This window comes from Mycteria americana, chromosome 3, assembly GCF_035582795.1.
Source record: "Mycteria americana isolate JAX WOST 10 ecotype Jacksonville Zoo and Gardens chromosome 3, USCA_MyAme_1.0, whole genome shotgun sequence".
In the NCBI taxonomy this organism is placed as follows: Eukaryota; Metazoa; Chordata; class Aves; order Ciconiiformes; family Ciconiidae; genus Mycteria; species Mycteria americana.
Genome location: NC_134367.1, coordinates 108,657,316 through 108,677,477, shown reverse-complemented (window position 1 = coordinate 108,677,477; position 20,162 = coordinate 108,657,316). Strand labels below are relative to the sequence as shown.

The window sequence follows — 20,162 nt, the reverse complement described above, 5'->3', positions numbered from 1 at the left end:
TGTCCTCAGCCTCTTCCCAAGTGTGAGATACAGGACAGAAAAAATCCTATGGCACATTTTACTGGAATTTATGAAGATTAAAATCTGATTGTATTTCCTCTGTATCGCACCTTAACATGCTGGTGATGCACAAGGGTTCACCCCTTCTGTGCCCACCCGTGTCCAGTGGCAACTGGAGTTACAGAGCACACACCATATCAAGTGTATGCCCAAAAAAGTACATGGGAAACAAAAGATTCCGGATCAAAATGGCATTTCCCAAAAGCTGGAGCACCATGCTTTTCCATGAGCAGCATTGCCAAAGCTTGTAGCTTACAGCAAGCACAGCAAAGCAGGAGCGTGCCTCTGGGCCACAGGAACAGACGATATTTCAGCATAAGAGGCTGGTGCAGGGAGGGAAAGAAACTAGTATTCTGCCTCATGAGCAGAGAAAGTGGGTACCTCTGAATGGGTCTACTTGTTGGGAAAAAAAATCCATCCTGGAAAGAAAAAAACCTCCCCTAAACCCTTTATTATTACACGCTCTATTCTGATTAAGCACACAGACACACCTGAAGTACTGAAATGTAACAGAGGCAAAATTCTGGCCATCCTTCTCCTTCATTCAATTTTAACAGTATTAATTCAATTTTTAGATAACCAGTATAGTAATTCCCTCAGCCCAGCCTTCTCTACCTGTGCCCACCTGGAACCGACCAAGTAATTTCGTTTCCTCCTTTGCATTCACGCTCTTCAAATATTTGCAGACAAGCAACCTGGCTAGCCACTGTTTGGACTCCTTATCTCAACAGGTTTCAGTCCTTAAAAATTCTCTCTTCCCTTCCCTATACCTCCTGTCTAAACTTCCTGAGGGGTAGTCATCAAACACGCTTTCTGGCAAACAAAGTCACTGCTTACCCAGCTCTCAGCTGGACATGCAGTGGGCTTTCCTGGGGAAACCTAGGCACTAAATAGGAAGACAGCAGAGAGCAGCTGTGCTCCGCAGAACATTGCTCCTGCTTCAGTTCTTGAACCTACAGACATTTGCAACCACCTTGCCAGAGAGATGCGACCCCTGTGTCGGCATGAAATGGGTAGAAACTTGGAGTTTTTGTAGTACAAGAACAGGAACCACTATTTTTTAAGGTCTAAAAAGCCTTCTGCACCCGAGGCTTGCTTTTTTTTTTTTTTGCATGTAAATATTTTATATGCAGGAAGCACCACCAAAAGACCGTAAATAAGATGGCTAACTTCTCACTAGCTGAGATGAGACCCCATTTTTATAGATGGGAAAGGTACAGTGACTTTTGCCCAAGGTCACACTGGAGATGGGGAGCAGGGGTTACCAGCTTGCCTCCTATTTGGTGACGTAATTTTCCACTTTTGGCCTGGGTCATGCTCCTGGATTGGATCCTTGCCCTCTGCAGGTCATATGGCCAGGTGACCATCCCTAGCTCTGTCAAGTTCATGCCTTTTATTGCTTATTAATCAATTCATAAAAATCACACTGCTTTGAGAGTACCGAAGACAATTTTTTTTTAAAAAGATCACTTATGCCAGAAGTGGGTTCAACTTTTCAACATTTTCCTGGCTTTAAAACTCACTGACATCTCCGTAGCCATGTAAGCTGTAGCAGTAAATATCCAGCACCAGGTTTTGTGGCTGCTTTACCCTCCAACAGTATAGAGCCCGATCTCAAAAGGAAGGAAAGGAGTTTTAAACCGTCTTCATCTGGATTTTTAAAGCGCTCGTCCCCAAGCCCGACTTCCAGCACGCTGAACGCACACAATCTCTTTCCATGTGTAAACAGGCGTGTCTGCAAAAACACAGGTTTCTCTTGCTCCTTGTTAAGAGTGTATTTTAAAAAGGGGCAGGGAATTCACAAGCTTTTAAGCAAATAACGGGGGTGTAGTGCAAGGCAGTGCCCACAGTCCCAGCAGCGCCGGCTGTGGCCTCTGCCAGCTGCCCGCGTCTCTCGGTACATCTCGGGTACGTATTTGCACTTCTGGTGCCTCCTCCCTCCAGGGCGCAGAGGGCAGCCCCCGGCTCCAGCCGAGCCTGCTACCTGCCGACATTCACCTCCTCTTGCCCAGGAGGCAACGACAGAGCCGTGCCGCACGCCGGGCGGGCAGGCTGGCGGGCAGGCATGTCCAGGGTCGCGGCGAGGCTGTGCCAAGAAAGAGCGGCCACGGAAGGGCTGGGATCCAACAGGAATGCCATCAAGTATTTGAAGCAGGACTACGAAGCCCTGAAGCAGCAGTGCCTGCAGGCTGGCACCCTGTTCAAGGATGAGGAGTTCCCAGCCTGTCCTTCCGCGCTGGGCTACCGGGACCTGGGACCGTACTCCTTCAAAACCCAGGGGATAATCTGGAAGCGCCCCACGGTAAGAGTGCTTTATAACTGCCTGTTTTCCTGGGTTCAGATCTAATCAAAGCCCACCTGAATACCCATGCTAAATCAGTGGTGAACCTGAATATCCATTATTCCTGGATGTTTTGGTTTTTTTCTTCTGTCTTGCTTTACCTGTATGGTTAGCAGAAGCAAGGTTGAAAAGGGGGTGGAAAAAAAGAAATCAATATCTTCTAAGCCCTTTATAAAGCAAGGAATCCTATAACTGCTTCATGGGAAGCTGCTTCCTCTCTGTCCATCCCAGCTCCACGGAGCTACAAGGCCAGGGTACAATCCAGAGATGGATGCAAACGTGCCACGTGTATCCAGACAGAGCACAGAGCACCCCAGGAGATACTGACCATCAATTGTAACGGTACCCACACCATGGTCCTGCCACTGTGCACCTCAGGAAATCAGGCTAATACTTAGATAAAATTCTCTGCCTCGCTTCAAGCCACGAATAACAGTGAAAGGGCAACTGACTGGAACAGCTATTACTGAAATACATGTATCCTATAAATGGCCTTTCATTTTAAAATGGTCGTTTTTCTCAGGAAAGATTAGCTGCTGAACTTTTTTAAAACCACAAAATCAGGCCTTCAGAGATTTTTCTGCACTTTCATTTTTCAGTCATTTTTTTTCTGTCCCTACTTTGCTCCTCCTTTGTGATTTTGCCCCTCCTTGCATCATCAAGAACAATTGAAAAAAGGGGAAGGAAGGAAAAAACCCCAAACAACTTACCTTCCTCTGATGGGGGAAAGGAGAATGAGAGAAGAAGGGAAAATTTCAAGGCTCAGGGTTTTGGTTTTTTTCCACCTGAAAAGTGAGAAACAGAAACTTGCAGGTTTAATAACTCCGAGTTTTTACCCTGGCAACCCCATTTGTCCATCAGCACTTCACACTGGCACCTGAATGTTTCAGCAGCAAGTACCATGGATGTATCTCTTGGCTTTGCCTACTCTGGGAGACCAGCAGCCTTAGAAAACTCATTACATTATACCGTGGTTCCTCATGTAAGAGCAACATCGTGCCCGGTGCAGGCAGAGGCACAGTCACAAGTGTAGTGCGGTCAGGAAAGACCGAGGGCTGAAATCCAGCAGGGTTAAATGTCCCAGCCCTGCTTGCTAGAGACCTGCCCATGTGGGAGCCCTCTGCCCTCCCAGCACTCAGCAGCCTCTGGACACTTAACATAAACAGCACAAGCAGTTTATGGACACTTAACCCACAAGTATCTGGACCCACTGGCTTATTGCTACGCAGGGGGCAGAGTCCAACCCTGCTGCAAGGTGGCACAAGCACGCGTGTGGGGGACAGACCCTCTGCTTTGCTCTCCTGTGGAGGAACCTGGATCTGAGCTGCTTCTGTGGGTTGCGGATGACTCCCAGATCACAGCCCTGCTCATTGCTTGGACTTTTTAAGTCAGCTGACAAGTTTCAATCTGCAAACTGCCCACAATTGCAGGCTGATTGGGATCGCTGTTCATTTACCTGCCTGCATCTGAAACAGGCAGCAGGACCCAGTGGGTGAACTGGAAGAGACCTGCTGGAGAAATGCGCCCTGCAAAATAAATATCCACTGCTAAGGTCATCCCTCCCTGGTTTGTGACTGCTGGTTTGCAGACAGTGAGCGTTAGACACTCTGCCATCAAAGACTTGTCCTCTGATTTCAACAGTGGGTTTATAGAAAGAGAGAAGGTGGAAATGCAGTTGTGAGAAAGGCGTATGTGGCACTTGGCAGTGGCTCAGAAAGGACAGGTGTCTAGGTGAGTAATAAGTCATACACAGCTGACTGCCACCAGCTGCACCAATTTGGAGGGAGGAGAGAAAAACCAACACAAACCCTTTTCTGTGTGGTAGGTAACCTACTCCTCACTCCTATCCACCAAGACCGATCAGCTGGATAACCACAGAAGCAAAAAGGATGTAGCCAGGATCACACCTACTGCGAGAGGAGATTCACAAACTGGCTCTTCATCACACACACGCACACACACACACACAAGAAGTCCTGGGTTGTCCCTGTCTCCACAGCTCAGTGACACGGGGATGCTCAGAGCTGACAACCAGCTCTCTGGGAGAGCGGGCAACTGCCCAAGCCTTCCTCAACACTGGTCACCAAGTTAGGCTTCCTATAAACTGCCCCTTGCTGCCATCCAGAAGCTCATGGAAAATGCTCAGGAGAAAGGGAAGGCTTTTGCCTCTGGAGAGACAATATTAACTTCCTAATATAGGGCTTGAATTGTTGGAGGGCTCGGAGTTGGGATAGGAGGAACAGTCATTGCCATAACCAACTTGGCTGGCCTCAAAGGGCTAGGAAGAAAGGGGGGTCACTAATAAAAGTGTTTGCGTGGTTGGCCTCCCAGGAAGCGGGGTCGGGGAGGGGGAACGTTCTCCATGCCGGTGGCAGGGGAAGCTCAACACAGTTCCAATGTCGGACCCAGCAGCGACGGTCACAAACTCATTTGCATTGCTTGAACCAAAACCACAGCAAGCCAAAATAAGATGTAAATTCCAAGGCTGATTTTCCACCTCCGTCCCCACAGTAGCAAAAATTCTCACCAATATCACTGACAGACTCAAGTAGCAAAAAAATACATGCAGTTTTCAATTTAATAAGGCAACGTTGTTCTGACACCATGTTAATCAGATAAAGGACAAAGCATATATTTTTCGAGAAATGCTGAAAGCATTTAATATTTTTTGAACCTTCACATTGAAACAACGAACAAGAAACGGGGACTTTTCAGACCAGAAAGGGTGATGCATACTTTGAAAATGTGTCTTTTCAGGAGTTATGCGCCAATCCTCAGTTTATAATTGGAGGAGCTACTCGAACAGATGTCTGCCAAGGAGAGCTGGGTACGTACAGCGCTTCTGAATTTTGTCTTGGAAGAAGAAAAAAAAAATGAAGCTTAATTTAAAAATTCCTTACACACAGACCATTTTATTGGCTATCTCCCAGACATAGCATGGAGAGAGGCAGATACCCGAGAAGGGGACTCATGTACCAGCATTGCTGCCTGGGATGGGGTGTATATAGGCTTGTGAGAGCATTGGGAGACACCAGACTGTCTCTTGGAGGTAGGAAGCTAATTATCCCGTTGTGGAGCAGAAGACTGGCTTGCTTTTCACCACTTGAGACAGAGCTGGACACCAACCTAATCACGAGAGCACTTGCTTGAAACAAGAGAGTGGGCTTCATGCCCATCCCAGCAAGAGCGGCTCCAAAGACTCAAGGGACAAGGGACCCCAGGGAAGTTTCACCCAGTAGCCTAGTCTTTAGGGATTTTTATTTGGGAGGCAGAGCAAGTTCTAGCCACAGTTTCACACAAAACAAGTACACAATAACCAAGGAGCAGAGCAGGAACTGGTTTAGTACCGGGGCTGGGGCTATGACATTTCATGCCAAGCAGGATGGCCCATCCGCTTGCAGGCATGAGTTAGAAACAGGAACCACATCGTAAAAAAATGAACAGAGCACGTAAACTTTGGAATATCATCCACAACAGGCAAATTGTTCCAAGCCCTTCATGCTGAATGCTCCTTCTGCTTGTACGGCGTTTGGTGTAGAGCTGCGAGCAGAGGCAGGAGTGACCAGGCAAACGCAGCCAGAAAAGGCAGTGTTGCTCAGCTCCCCGAGTTAGGGGCTGACGCTGGCGAGATGTCTCTCAGACAGCACTCATCCTCTCCTGGAGATCCGTCAGAGCAAAACTTTCTTACTCGTTTTTCTCCAGTGCTTGCCGTTGTCTAAACAGAGCTCCCATGCAAGTGGCCACAAGGGAGCTCTTAAGGGGGCTTTATTCCCCCTTCGAATAGCTGCAGCAGCAGCCTTCCTCCCTGCCTGCCTCGCTGATAAGATCCAGCTCCAGAAGACAGCAGCAGCAACCTCTCCTGACTGCATATAGAGGCGAGAAGGCTGAAACTCCTGTAATGAGAATTTGATAGATGAGACACAGAGAAATCAGCCTTTCTCCCTCCCGCGCTGCTTACTGCAGTACTCCTGACCTTACTGGTCTTCCAGCCCATCCATTGTGCAAATGAGATTCAAACAATTTCTGCAAGTCATTGGCAATAAATAATACCAATGCTGGTCCTGTAAACACAGCACCATTAAAGCAATTGCTAAAAAATTCCCTGGTGTGTGGGCCTGTGCTCCAAATGCTAAAAATAAGATGCCCAATCATATACTTGCTCCAGGATATTTATTCAGTGGATGCTGGAACAGAGTGTGGGGAAATCACTTACTGTATTTTAGGAAAATGGTTCAGATAAATAATAAAAGCAACATTTCTTGTCACCTCCAATTTGGGAAGTTTCTATAATAGCATAAAAAAAAAAAGATCATATGCCTGAAGTAAAACCTCATTTTCCTTGACAGTTTACAAGCTAAAAGACTGAAGAATATTACCTGCTCTTAAACTAGAAGAGGTCAATGCATTATTTGTGTTAAGCCTAGAAACTGAATGCAAATACCCTAAGCCCCTTTTTATTTCTGCCACCTCCTGAATGTCTCTGTGGAGTCCCAGTCCTTTGTGCTAAATGGGCTTTCATTAGAGAGCAGTGCCAAAACTCATCAAACAACAAAACTGGGCCCAAAAGCCTCCTGTGAATCTGGGGACGGTGCCTGCCTCCGGTGGGCTTTCCCAAGCTTTCCCAAGCTTTCCCAAGCCAGCCTTCGGTGGGCAGTACCCCAAGTGCTGGTCCTGAGAGCAACCCCTAAACCTAGAAGAAAAGCCCCAATATCCGATTCTGGTTTTGTTAGGAGTTTCCTTTTCTCTCTCTCTCAAAGAAAAAATAATCAAAGATAATCCAATTTGTTTCTGCAAGGCAGCTTATAATCGCTTCTACACACACTGACCCTTCACAAAAATAAACTTCAGGATATAGGCATGGGACTTCCCTTTTAGCGTTCAGGTATTTGCTTTACGTCTCTGAGGCATACTATGTTTTTTTGGTATTTGATCCAATACCTTGAATATCAAAGCCCTTGTTACTAAAGCCCTCATGTAAAACACTTCCATTGAAACAGACCCTGATTACATATTTACATAAGCCATGTATGTGACCCGTTAACAAGTCCTTTAGGGAAGTAGAGCCTATTTTTAATAATCTTCTCTAAGATGTTTCTTTTCTTTTAAAAATAACACTGCAGGTCTGGGTTTATATGAACAAAAGGAACAAGAAAACAGAGAGTTAGTCTCACTCCATTAAACTTATTTCTTTGACAACAGTGTAAGCTAGATGAATATCAGCTTGGGAAGTTTGATGGGAACTTGAAAGACTTGAAATATTTTAAATGTTCTTTGAACCATATCTTTTTGATAGCCTAGTAACAACTTGAAATGAAATCACATAGTCTTAGTTATTAAAGGTGACTTATGAAGTTTTCTTGCAGCTATCTGAATAAGTTAACCCCAGAATTGTTTGCAGAAGGTTTTAAGAAGCAAGTGGCATAAATTTAATTTAAAGAATATAAAACATACTTAAACCCTCTCAGTTTAATATTAGCTTTCCAGATCCGCACCATTTATATTCATGGGGTGCCTTTTGTTGTGAAGGCTCAGAGGGTACTCCAGGCACTGCAGGTCCCTTGGCCTGGGCTGTCAGCTGGAGAAGTCCCCTGAAGCCAACGCAGATGCACCAGTTCGTACCGGCTGAGGAGCCCACCCCATGTGGGCTTTGTGCGCGTTTTGTCTTACAGGCGGATTTGAGAAGTTTATGGGTAGGCTGGAGAACAAATCAAAGCCTGACAGCTCTGAGATAGATCTGATACCTGTTGAGGGAGCCTTTGGAGCTCCTGTAGGCAGGAGAGTGCTTAACAGTACTGGGTTCGTTTGCTTATTTTGCTATAGACATTAATATATGGCCCTTCTGATGTTCAGTCCTATGGGCCCAGGGGTATTTGAGATCCTTGTTCTAGGAGACAGATCCCCTAGATCTCAAGAAATACCTTCACTGACAACTCTGAGACCCCAAAGAGAAGAAAGCCCGTTCCTTTGCTGGGTGCTCCTTTGCCTTTCTGTACACAGCTGCAGAGCTTAATTCATTTCCATAAAAAAACTTTAGGTAGCCTTCTTTAGAAATCTCGAAGCAGGAGCATCCTGCACTGCCAGAAATTATAAAGCTAGCAGGTCAGTGCGTCCTTGATGTCTGGTAGGATGCCCCAGGTACTATGAGCTCTGAAGAAGGGCTTCCAGCAGAGACTAGAGCTGAGAGTCAAATCTGCTTGACAAACCGGGAAGCAAGAGCCACAGCATTGTATATGGGTCCCTTCTGAACACCAGGCATTGCTGAAATAGCAACAAGCCAGAGTACAGTCAGGACAGAAATGCCTCTGTACTGTCCAGTTAGATCTTGGAGCCAGACACTTGGACTTTTGGCTTAAACTCACCTTCCCTAGGTCAATGAAGAGTTTAGATGCTCTGCGTCTAGACACTTTGATGGTAGCTAAACAGAAACTGAGTGCTGCTCTGTGGCAACTGAAACTAATCACATTTCTCATTTATTTTATGGCCTCTGTGAGTGCAGCACGCTTGGGTAAACATCATCAATATAGAGGAGTCGCTCAGCTCCCAGGTCACCAAGGATTCGGTATCCTCTGCAGCAATTCGATTATCTCTGAAAACCAGGAGGCGCCTGCGTAGCACTGAGAACACGAGCCATCTCGGTACATCTGTGAGCGGCGAGTGATTTCATTTCAAGCACATTAATAGGCAAAGTAATTCTCCAAGATCATGTGCGTGTGTACATATATATGTATATGTACACACACGAAGCTAGGTGCAGCTAGGCTTCACGTTTACCCTTTCCACCACAAGCTCAAGGTCAGAATTGCTTATTTCAAATTAAAAAAAAAAAAAAAAGAATTGGACTTTACCAACATTACAAATTATTTCAGATCCAGGAATTGAGCTGGCTTCTTTTTAGCCCATTCAGCAGCAGTAAACACTGTAATTGGCACTTGTCTGAAACTTTTGTTCATGAAATATGAGACTGTGAAGAAAGCAGTGTATGTGCCTGTAGGTAATTTAGCCTTGCAGGGCTAATGCTGAGAAGACTTTTTTTTTTTAATTTCCTTTTATAAGCTAAAAGGCTACAACTTCAAACACATACAGTGAGCAGAAATGCTTTTTGATATTGTCATTTTTCTGACTATAGCTGTATTGGAAATACATTCTAATCAAATATTTAATTCATTGGCCAGTTGGCCTCATTTCCTCTCCCTCCAAAAATTCACTTTTTAGGAAGGGAATCAAATAGTTTCCTCACAGTTTGAAAGATGACTCATAACCTGCAGCTGAATCAGGACAAGTTTGAGTGGTCCTACATAAGGTGCCTTTCTAAGGAGCTTGTGCTGCTGCACTATACTGTAGGCACAACCACAAACAAAACTCTGAAGTTTGCTGCCGGCAAAATGATGTTGAACTTTGAAAAAAGGAACATGTACTGTCAACTTGTACTTTTTTAGAATTAGCAATGCATTATCCAGTAGGGCAGAGAAACCGTATTAATAGGCCAGGATCCCATTGTGGTGTACAAGAAGACAAGAAGATCAGAGGCAACCTGTGCAGTTTAGGCTCCATCCTGGAAGCTCCTTGGTATGGACCGATTCCTGCTTCCTCTTTAGTTTGTCTTAAAGCCAATATCACAAGAACCTGAATGTAACACGTCACTTGTATATAAAAGATGGCCCCAAACCATCTGCATCTAGGCACCCCATGCAAACCTTCCTTTTTATCAAGTTACTGCACAGCAGCCAATTCCCAGCTGGTTCATTTTGGAGGGCACGGTTAATATTTGTTCACCCACAAGCTTAGCCAAAGATATTAGGCCCCCAAGTAAAGTTTAGAGACAGGACTCTGCATTGCTCAAGGCAGGCATAGCTATTTTTAAGGCCACGTTCACCACTGCAATTCTTCCAATACAATTCTTTCCATGCATGCTCTGAGCAGACTTGCCCCTAATGCTTCCCGGGGAGGTTAGATTGCATGGTGCGTTTGCGGGAGGCAGAAGTGCCAATGCCAATGCCACTCACTCTCCCAGATGCTAAGAAGTTAATTCATACCGTAAGATAGCTGTAAACGATTTCACGCTGCATTTGGCATCTTATGGGGATGAGATTCTGAAATTGTTTAGTTCTGAGTCAGGGAAGTAAATAACGTATTTAAGGAAACCCTTCTTATTTCACTGATTCTTCTGCCTAATTGTGCATCAAACATACACCATCCTCAGCAAAACCCAGAGTAGTTTCCCCTTCACTGGCTGTAAAAACCCAGCCTAGACCAGGAAGGGGAAACCCTTCCAGATGTTGCACACGGGGAAGAGCACCAACTCGTCACTGCTACAGACCCTCTCTGGTCTCACTGGGGGTGGTGGGACACAACAGGGACACCAGGACCCCCACCCTGCCACCTTTTCAGAAATAGTCTTCTGTGCTTCACAGCATGCCAGGAACAGTCAGGGCAGCAAGAAAATCTGGAGAAAATTAAAAAATGAGGGCTTCAGTTCTAACTATAAGGCTTTTCATCTTCCTCCTCTGAAGAGCCATTCCCCAGACTTATCACCATTATTTCTACCTCTCTAAGCAAAAGCAGAAGTTATAACAGCATAAGGCATACACTTGTACCAAGGAAAGCTTCACAGAAATAGATACAAAGCAGGTCCGAGTGGTCTCAGTCTCATTTTTTCCTGCCTCTACATTTTCTTGGAAGAGGAAGTTCTTAAAGCCTTTTTTTCCCTGCCTTGTGCTTTCCCTGTTTTGCTCATTTTATACATAGCTACCTACGGCTGGGAGGAACCTTCCAGGCCAGTGAGTTGAGCCCTTTTCCACAGGAATGCAAAATAATTTTTAAAAGAGCTAGGTTGAAGATGAACTTGAGAAGGTTTTTGCTCATAGTTGTTCTAGAGGCTGAGGCTTTTGGACTCTCTCTTCTATATGCACAGCAGCACCTTTTTCCTATTTGCAGTTTAAACGTCTCACAACCCTTCTATTTTAATTTATTTCTCTTCTGCAAGGGAAATCTTACCTTTCAAGTAAGAGCTCTTGGCTCAAACAGCTTTTCTGCAAAGTAGCATTTAACCTGCCTCACACTTCCTCTTCAAACTTCACTTGCGTAGGATGAGCAGGACAAGCTTTTTTTAACCTCTTCTCCTAAGAAATGCAGGTGGATGGGGAGAAGCAGGTAATCCAACCATTTTCTACCCCCTTCCATCTTGAATGCTCTTTCCTGGACGTGGCAGCCAGGATGACAGAGAGAAATCCTCAAGGAAGGCTCAAGTGGCACCTCACATACTAATACTAGGTTTTCCCTCCTCATTGGAAATGCCTGGGCTGGCACGCTGGGTGGATCACGGTTTTGCACCCATATCAGATCAGCCAGCTCAGGTGGTTACAGGTTATCACACCAGGGCCACTTCTTCATAGGTGTTTCTCAAGTCACCGCTTGCCTAACTGGGAAGAGCTGTTTCTTGCTCAGCTCTTAGGAGGCACCTGGGTACCTCCCAATGGGGTGCAGGGAGCACACAGCACCAGGCAAGTCCCTGTATCTTACCTTTACAATTATATTCATCATGGCACGAAATCATAAAGCCCAAGTCAATACAAAGAGGTAACTGCTGCTCTAAGATATTAAATCATGCTACAGATTAAACTCTTTCCTTGGTTACTCCATTAGCTTCTTTCCACTGAAGCAAGAGCTGTTATGCCAATTCCTTCTGCAGAATATGCACCTGCACCAAGAAACTATGTCTTGGCACAGATAATCCGCAGGGAACCAGGAAGATGTTAGTACCTCCAGGGTAGCTTTGTTTTCCGAGACTTTCTGCACACCTCAGAAATAACACAGAACCACAAAAGTTCTTCCTACTGTTTGCGGTGTGCAAATACTGTAAGAAACCCATGAGTCACTGAGTTTCCCACGCACGCCACCTTTGGTGTGATAGAGGCTTCCACTTACCCAACCTCCAACCCACCACGAGCAGGTAACCCAGCAAACAGCTTGAGCTGTGAGACACCCAGCCTCCAGCGAGGGCTGGGCATGCCCATCCTTTCCAGGATAAGGAGTGGACCAGAGAAGGGACTCACCTCCTTGCAGAGTTCCCAGGAGACTTCAGTTCCCATTAGACTCGCGGGCAAATCTGTAGCAATGGCCCTAAGTGCTGGTTCAAATTCAGACCTTCAAAGAAAGGGCTAAGAAGGAATAGCCACCAAAATGTTTCTGCTATCCATCAAATCTTCTCTAAAAGATAGGAATGGAGGTCCCACCACCATTCTATCACCCCAGAGTTTTTGCCCTGTTCTGGACACCTTCTAAGCTCTTGCCTCTCCCAAGTGTGGTGGCTTGGGTCTAGTTAAAATACCACAGGTCATTAACTCTGTACTGCCCAGCCAGGCTTTGCAACCCACATACCTCAAATGCCTTCTCTCTCTGGCTATGTTCTTGGTCTCGTGAAGGCATTAACAAGCTTAGATAAAGCAGCCCGTTTTCACAGCTTCATTAAAAATACACAATAGCAAAGTCAAAACTAGACAATAGAAATTACCACCATAATCAGTCTCAGACGCCCCAAGATACCTATGCGGTCTGGGTGAGTGGAAAACAAGCAAAAGAGATAAATAACACAACAAAACAAGAACGGATTGCTGAACCAATACTGAGTCTGGCAGGACCTTGCAAAGCAGTTAATGCTGTCATTTTAGTCTAGATGGGAGCATGACATAACGGTGTAAGGATCAGTTTGGCAAACCCCTATTTGTTAATTAACTTTTCTGCCTTGTAACGTATGTGTTTTTAGGTGATTGCTGGCTCCTAGCTGCCATTGCATCTCTCACTCTGAATCCAGATATTCTGTTCCGCGTTGTTCCCAAGGCTCAGAGTTTCCAGAAGGACTATGCTGGGATCTTTCATTTCCAGGTACCTATACGATCAGAGTATTGAGAATAAAAGAGGCAAATGCTAGTATTTAGCTAAAAGCAGCTTTTTTGTGTTTGGCACAGGCTAAATATTAAAGAATTACAGTGTGTAAGTGAAATTGGTGGGGGGGAAGGGGGGAAGAAAAGAAGAATGGGGTTAAATAACATTAAGTGACACCTGCTCACTGGCTAGGTTCTGCTGCCTTACAGCTGATAGTGCTCTGGTGAGTTATACAGGTTTTGTAAACTGAGCCAAACCATCACGCCGTGTGAGTCAAGCCAAGCTCTGCCGCTGCCGACTGTCGAGAGTGAATTCAGGCTGATGTGGTTTCTCCTCCTTCCCTTCCCTTCCCTTCCCTTCCCTTCCCTTCCCTTCCCTTCCCTTCCCTTCCCTTCCCTTCCCTTCCCTTCCCTTCCCTTCCCTTCCCTTCCCTTCCCTTCCCTTCCCTTCCCTTCCCTTCCTGCGCCTTTGTCTGGATTTCCTTGCCTGCAGACCTGGTGTGTCAGAACTGAGCCAGTCTGCTTTGACTAGAGGTTGGGCTCAGGTGTGAGCAGTATGGATTCACTCTGCCAAGCTAAAGGAGGCGTTTTGGTGAGGACAGATGTTATAGAGCACATACCTATCCCTTCCACCAGCTCATCTCAGCAGAGGGGTTATTGTGTGAATTATCTTCCTTCCTTTCAGGACTGCATCAAATTCTGGAGTAAATGTTTCTAGTGTTCAGGCAAAAAATTATCATTAGCAATGTTTCACACATTTGCCAGTATTTTCGGAAGGGATTAGTACTATTGAGTGCTTCCCCTTTGGGTGACCTCTCCTTGCAGCATTTTTACAGGGGCGTTGTTTGTTTTTCTTTTTTTCCAGTGGATTGGGCCTTAAAAGAGTAGACAAGAAAAGAGACTTTAGAGTATCCTGTCTACACGCTAGCTTTCTGGACTCTCTACCATGTAAGCTCTGCATGGAGCACAGGCAGTGTTCCAGATGTTATGTGCAACAAGCTGCTGTTAATATTACCTATCAGCAAAATTTAATTCAGCATTAAGAAGCCTGCTCGGTGCTTCACAGGGCTGGGAAGAGTTTGCCTCCATTACAAGGGAGAGGAATCCAACATGGCAATGAAACCTTACAGTCACTTATCCAGGGGGCACTGATGACAGGTGAAGGGGTAGGAAGACGGTAGTGTGGAGCTGTTATGTGCACACCAGCCCTCGTTATCTTTTCCTTTCTTCTTTTCATTAGTTCTGGCAGTACGGGGAGTGGATGGACGTCGTGGTGGACGACAGGCTGCCCACCAAGAATGGGAAACTGCTCTTCGTGCACTCGGAGGAAGGCAATGAGTTCTGGAGCGCGCTGCTGGAGAAGGCCTACGCCAAGTACGGTGGCTAAGCAGGAGGCAGTGCTCCTGGGTTTGCAGAAGTTGACTGCCCAGGTGGTTGTGGTGTTAGACACAATGCACTTCACCCAAACGCAGCCGCTGTTCCGCCCATTATTTACCGTTTCCTCTAGGTCCATAAAGGGTATTGCCAACTGTCTGTTTCAAGGGACTTTACTTTTGGTGCCCCAGGTCACACTGATGATCACACGGACAGAGGGATACTAAATCATGAACCCTTCTTTCTGCAGTGCCAAGGCTTACAAGTGGAGATGGCCCCTTATATAGCTCTTGTCATCTCCCCTATAGGTTGAATGGCTCTTACGAAGCTCTCACAGGAGGTTCCACTATGGAGGCCTTTGAGGATTTTACTGGAGGCATCTCTGAGTCCTATGAGCTGCGGAGGGCTCCTTCAAACCTGTACCAAATCATCCTGAAGGCTCTGAGAGCTGGGTCGTTGCTTGGCTGTTCCATCGATGTAAGAGACTGCTGCCGCTTTACTCTCCTTGCTCCTCTTCTCAGGGCTCTGGTCCATATGGTAACAAAAGCTTGGACCAATGTTAGACATAGGTAGGAAGGTCTGAATTAAAAGCATACTACAATTAATGGGAGACTTTTATTGATTTCAATTATAAAAAACTTTGGCTGAGGTTCTAAATAACCAACTCTTGTCATGCCTCCCTTTTTACAAGACAGTCTGTGGTAATACTTTGAGCCATGAACTGGGGACTGGTATTCCTGAACTCTGTTTTCATTCTCTGAGTATCTTTTCTCATTCAAAATCTCTTTAATTTCAGCTCCAGACACACGACTGCCAGAGACAAACTCTTTGAGATACTTTGTTGTGGTCTGTAGTCTGATTCTGGCTTTGGTTTTCAATCCTAAAGATTATTGACACCTGTAATATGAATTCTCTCAAGTTACAGATGATGTTTGTACATGTTTTGGAAACTCCCTGTCTTTCACATCTCGTTTCATTATCTTGTTTGAAATCCTGGTTCATGGCATATAGGATTACCAGAGTTGAAATTTTGATATGCTGGATCTCAACTGAGGCAGGCTAGAGCCGAATCCACGTGAACATGTCTTTGCAGGTGACTGGATCTGCGACCTGAGCTGGGAACTGGATTTAAACTTAGATTTCACTATACATTCCTGAATATCTGCTGGGCTAGGACTGCATATTTAGGGGCATGAAACTGTGGAGGTGAACTTTTGCTGTGGATCTCGCCTCTATTTAATACACTTTGCATCAAGAATATTGATATTCATTGTGCATACCACTTTGGGTATCTTCCCCCATATTAATTTGCTCATGAAAACTGTATTCGTACACAATATATAGTCCTAAATGTGTATCCTTTTATTGCCCCAGATAACTACTGCAGCTGAAATAGAAGCAATCACAAGTTTGAAACTGGTAAAGGGGCACGCTTACTCTATCACTGGAGCAGAAGAGGTAAGCCAGCCTCTCCAAGGCCATCATACACACCAGCTTGGGACTGCAATACTGCAGTGCCCTCAACTTTCTGATGTCCTTCTGTGACTGACCAAATAAAAATGTTCCTACCTTATGCACCCTCTTACAGAAAAAGAAAGTATCTGTAGTACTTAGCCAGGTTGAAAGCTCTGTACTTATAAGTAGAGTATATAGAGTATATAGGTAGTTATATAGAGTATAGTGTGCAGTCTGCACCTTGTGTTGTAGCAACAGACTGGAATACAAAACGTAAAGGTGGGCCAAGCTGTTACTGAAATGGAGGGTACGGAAAGGAGAAACAGGAGAGGAGGCAGCTGTTTCCTCAGGTGTTCCTGCTGCACGAGGTGGGAGCCTGTACTTTGCCAATCAGCGCTAATGGGAAAGGAGTAAAAGCCTCTTTCGTGAACTCCTCTGTTAGTCTCGCCTTCACAGTGAGCCCTAGGTACTCGTGCTTCTCTGAAACTGGAATCGTTACAGAGGTGTCCATGCCAAATAACCTCTTCCCAACCTTGCTGTGTTGTGCGACTTCTCCTGCTTTTGAGGATGTAGATATTCTGCTTTTTGTAGCTGATGTTTTTCCTTGCAGGTTGCTGTCATTATATGAAATGGTGAGTGCTGCAGCTAATGGCTCACTTGGTGGCACAGGATAATGTAAAATAAGGGTGGAAGGTATCCAGGTGTCTTTTAACTATTGCAAATTGTAATAGACTGCATCACTCAAGTACAAATTGTGTTTTATCCTGTCTGAAAAGCAATTGCCCTGTGATGATTGGAATAATGGAAGTGCTCAGGCTCTGTTTGTTGTGGATCTTTTAGGTATATTACCGAGGACGGCCAGAGAAACTAATGAGGCTTAGAAATCCCTGGGGTGAAGTGGAATGGACTGGAGCTTGGAGTGATAAGTAGGTTTTTATATGCCCCTGCTTCTCTCTCTTCAGTGTATTTTGGTATCTTTCAAAAATTAAATTGGGACTATGCAGTTAATCCAATCACAAAGCACATTTAGGAGAGATACTAAATCAGTTGGAATAAAACACTATTAATTTATTAGCAAGGTTAGATATTGATCCGCTCTGCCCAGTGGACATTCTTCCCTGCTTCAGGCAGAGCTTTCTAAGAGAGAACAGCCCACGTTTTAATTGTGAGCAGCCCAATGCAAGCCATATCCATGTTATTTTACAATCTGACTTTTTTCAGATTGATCCTACTGATGGTGCCAGGACCTTAGTACGATATGCAAACCAGTTCCATTCCTGGGAAATACAGCAGGGCTAAACCATTGTGCCTCTGCTTCAACTCTAAGGCTGCTGTGCTCTAAATCAGACCAGTATTTGGTTTTTACTGGAGAATCGTGAAAAAATGGGGGTGTTGACTAAGCTAAGGACCCAGGAGTTTGAAAATCTATCAGAAACCGTCTGGGCTTCAACTACCTTGGAATCTCATGAGAATGGCAGTGACAACACCTCTTTTATTTTTATATTTAGAATGGCATAAATTTTACTTTCATTTGGGCCGTGATGTTTTTTCGTGCAATACTTCGAGATTTCAGTTTCCTGTTCTGACTGACTGTAGTACCGGTGCTGATGTTGTATAACACTTAAGGATAGAAAGCAGAGATAAACGTTAGAATTATTCTTACCTTTATCAGAGCTGCTTTGCTCAGCCCCAGGATAAGGCGCTTCAGGCACGCACGCGTGCCGTATCCTGATTTTCTTGCACCTGTTTTACCGTGGGACAACCCTGCTGAGGCCGGTGCAGAACTGCACCGTCACGTGGGAGCAGAGCAGAATCCAGCTTGCTGCACAGTAACATCAGGATGGGAAAGGAGCAATGCCGTTTTCTGCAGTACACCTTCTAATCCCGCCTTTTTGCTTTCTTGTTCTTTGGTGACCCCAACAGCGGGGCTTACATCATTTCCCTAGGGACACTATGAGGCATCCCAACAGATCTTACAAAGGAGAAGCTCTGCCCGACTTTCAGGCTGCACGTTACCTAATCCAGCCAGTCTGCAATATTTGTACATTCTGGCACCTGGCAGTGATGATTCAATGTAAGGCTTATTTGTTGCAAATACGGTTGCAGACTGATTCCAGCCCTGTGTAGTCAGGTTGCAATGTGTACCGCCATTGGGAAGGGCAGAAGGTCTAGTTGTTGAAGAAATACACGCTCCTTTATCAGCTGTGACCGAAGACAGAGCCTAACTCTCTGGTCTTGTAGAATAAAATACAACTGAACAGCTTGCTTTTGTGCTTTGTCTGCAGTGCTCCTGAATGGAATTATGTTGATCCCAAACAAAAAGAGGCGCTGGATAAGCAAGTAGATGATGGAGAGTTTTGGTGAGAATCATTGCGTTAGCTTAATCTTTTGGACCTTTTATGTGCACGTATGCTTTTTAAGCAGTCTTTTCAGTTGGATGGAAAGAAACTGCCAGCACCAAGGGGGTTAATAATGACATGTGTATGTTGTTAGCCTCTTGTTTATCTCCCTTCCCATTCAAATATTACCTTTTATTAGAGCTTGCATAACTCAGTGCTTATCCAAAATACACAGACCAGATGGTAATAAAATTAATGAGGTGGCAAGAATGAACCTCAGCTGCTCTATATTTTGAGGTTTGTGTTTTTTGCCTAAATGCTACGCACTAATGAAAAAGTTTAGATTACCAGCTTGGGAAGAGTCTGTTTACTGAGACCTAATGGAAAGCCCATCCCAGTTAGCTGATTATATGGATCAGTAGTGAATCCATGTCACTCTGTCCTAGACTGGAAAGATAAACACCCACTGTCTTCCAGTGCAATCAGCTACATGGGCCATAAGGCACTGAGAAATGAGAACAGACCTCTGCTTGCCGCATGAAGTGATCAAGGTCTGTCACTCGTACAAACCTACTAGGAATGGTAAAAACAAACATTAACAATAGAATTAAAGCAAAACATGAACAGAGACTGTTTTTCTACAGAGTGACTTTTTCATACGGGCCAACTCTTACTCCCATTAAATGGCATCTCCTTGCACATTTTCTTCCACCAATTTTAGTGAATTTACTTATGAAGTATGATCCATGAGGGTTTGCCCACGGCTGGGGATGACAAAAAATGGTATGACTGAGCCCATAATGTGTAACAGCTGTTGAGAACAACTGCCTCCAGGAGATACAGCTCTTTCAAGGAGTGGGAAATTTTGTTTCCCAAAAGCCAGTTCCAAGATTCAGAGTTCAATTAAATGGGGTTTTGGGCAGCTCCGCAGTACTGACGTTTGCTGCCCGGTTGGGAGAGACATCCATTTGCACTCGCCTTGACTGTTGCAGGCTGATGGACTAACCCTGGTCTTTTTGTGCACCAGGATGGCATTTTCGGATTTTCAAAGGCAGTTCACCCGCCTTGAGATCTGCAACTTGACTCCCGACACACTGACAAGCAACGAGGTCAATAAATGGGACCTGACCCTGTTTAACGGACAGTGGAGACGGGGTTCGACTGCTGGGGGCTGCCAGAACTACCAAGGTGGAGACCCAGCCAAGTGGGCACTTGATGAAATACAAACACAAGAATCAAAATAAATGCTTGTGAACCGGAGGGGGCTTCGGTGGGGAGGGCTTGGAGGTGCCGCTCTTTCTGCAGGGTTTAGATAATAAGCAAAAGCTTGGCAGCCTGAACCAAGATCTAATTCACACCTATTTCCTCGGCAGGGATTACCAACCCACTAAGCAGTTAATTCATGGCTCTATTTGTTTTTTTTTTCTCTGTCTACTTTTCCTGCTTACGTGGCTTTTGCTACTGGAGTAATCCTCTGAAGGGTTGGGTAGGCCAGGACAGTGTCACAGTTCAGTGGCAGTGTTGTTTCCCATTCATTTTCAGGTTAGACCTCTGGAGAGGCTGTCTGGCATTTGGTCCTCTGGCAACAATAACAGCCTCAGCCAAGGACATTTCCTGGAGATAAATGACTGGCTGGAATTAACAATATCAGCTCCTCCCTGTTGGTCATTACGCCCCAGGAAATACCTTGGCGCTTTGATTTGCCATGGCTCC

At 45.2% G+C, this 20,162-nt stretch overlaps 1 protein-coding gene across 1 annotated transcript in view; it reads left to right on the top strand.

The window, feature by feature from the left end:
• The first annotated feature begins 2,125 nt into the window (after positions 1–2,125).
• CAPN8 (calpain 8) overlaps positions 2,126–20,162 on the top strand; it is a 30,658-nt gene continuing 12,621 nt past the window's right edge. The window contains exons 1-9 of the mRNA XM_075497428.1: positions 2,126–2,362; positions 5,159–5,228; positions 13,164–13,282; positions 14,522–14,655; positions 14,964–15,132; positions 16,030–16,113; positions 16,951–17,036; positions 18,396–18,470; positions 19,477–19,637. Coding sequence (XP_075353543.1) covers positions 2,126–2,362; positions 5,159–5,228; positions 13,164–13,282; positions 14,522–14,655; positions 14,964–15,132; positions 16,030–16,113; positions 16,951–17,036; positions 18,396–18,470; positions 19,477–19,637 — 1,135 coding nt within the window. The remainder of the gene's footprint in view (positions 2,363–5,158; positions 5,229–13,163; positions 13,283–14,521; positions 14,656–14,963; positions 15,133–16,029; positions 16,114–16,950; positions 17,037–18,395; positions 18,471–19,476; positions 19,638–20,162) is intronic.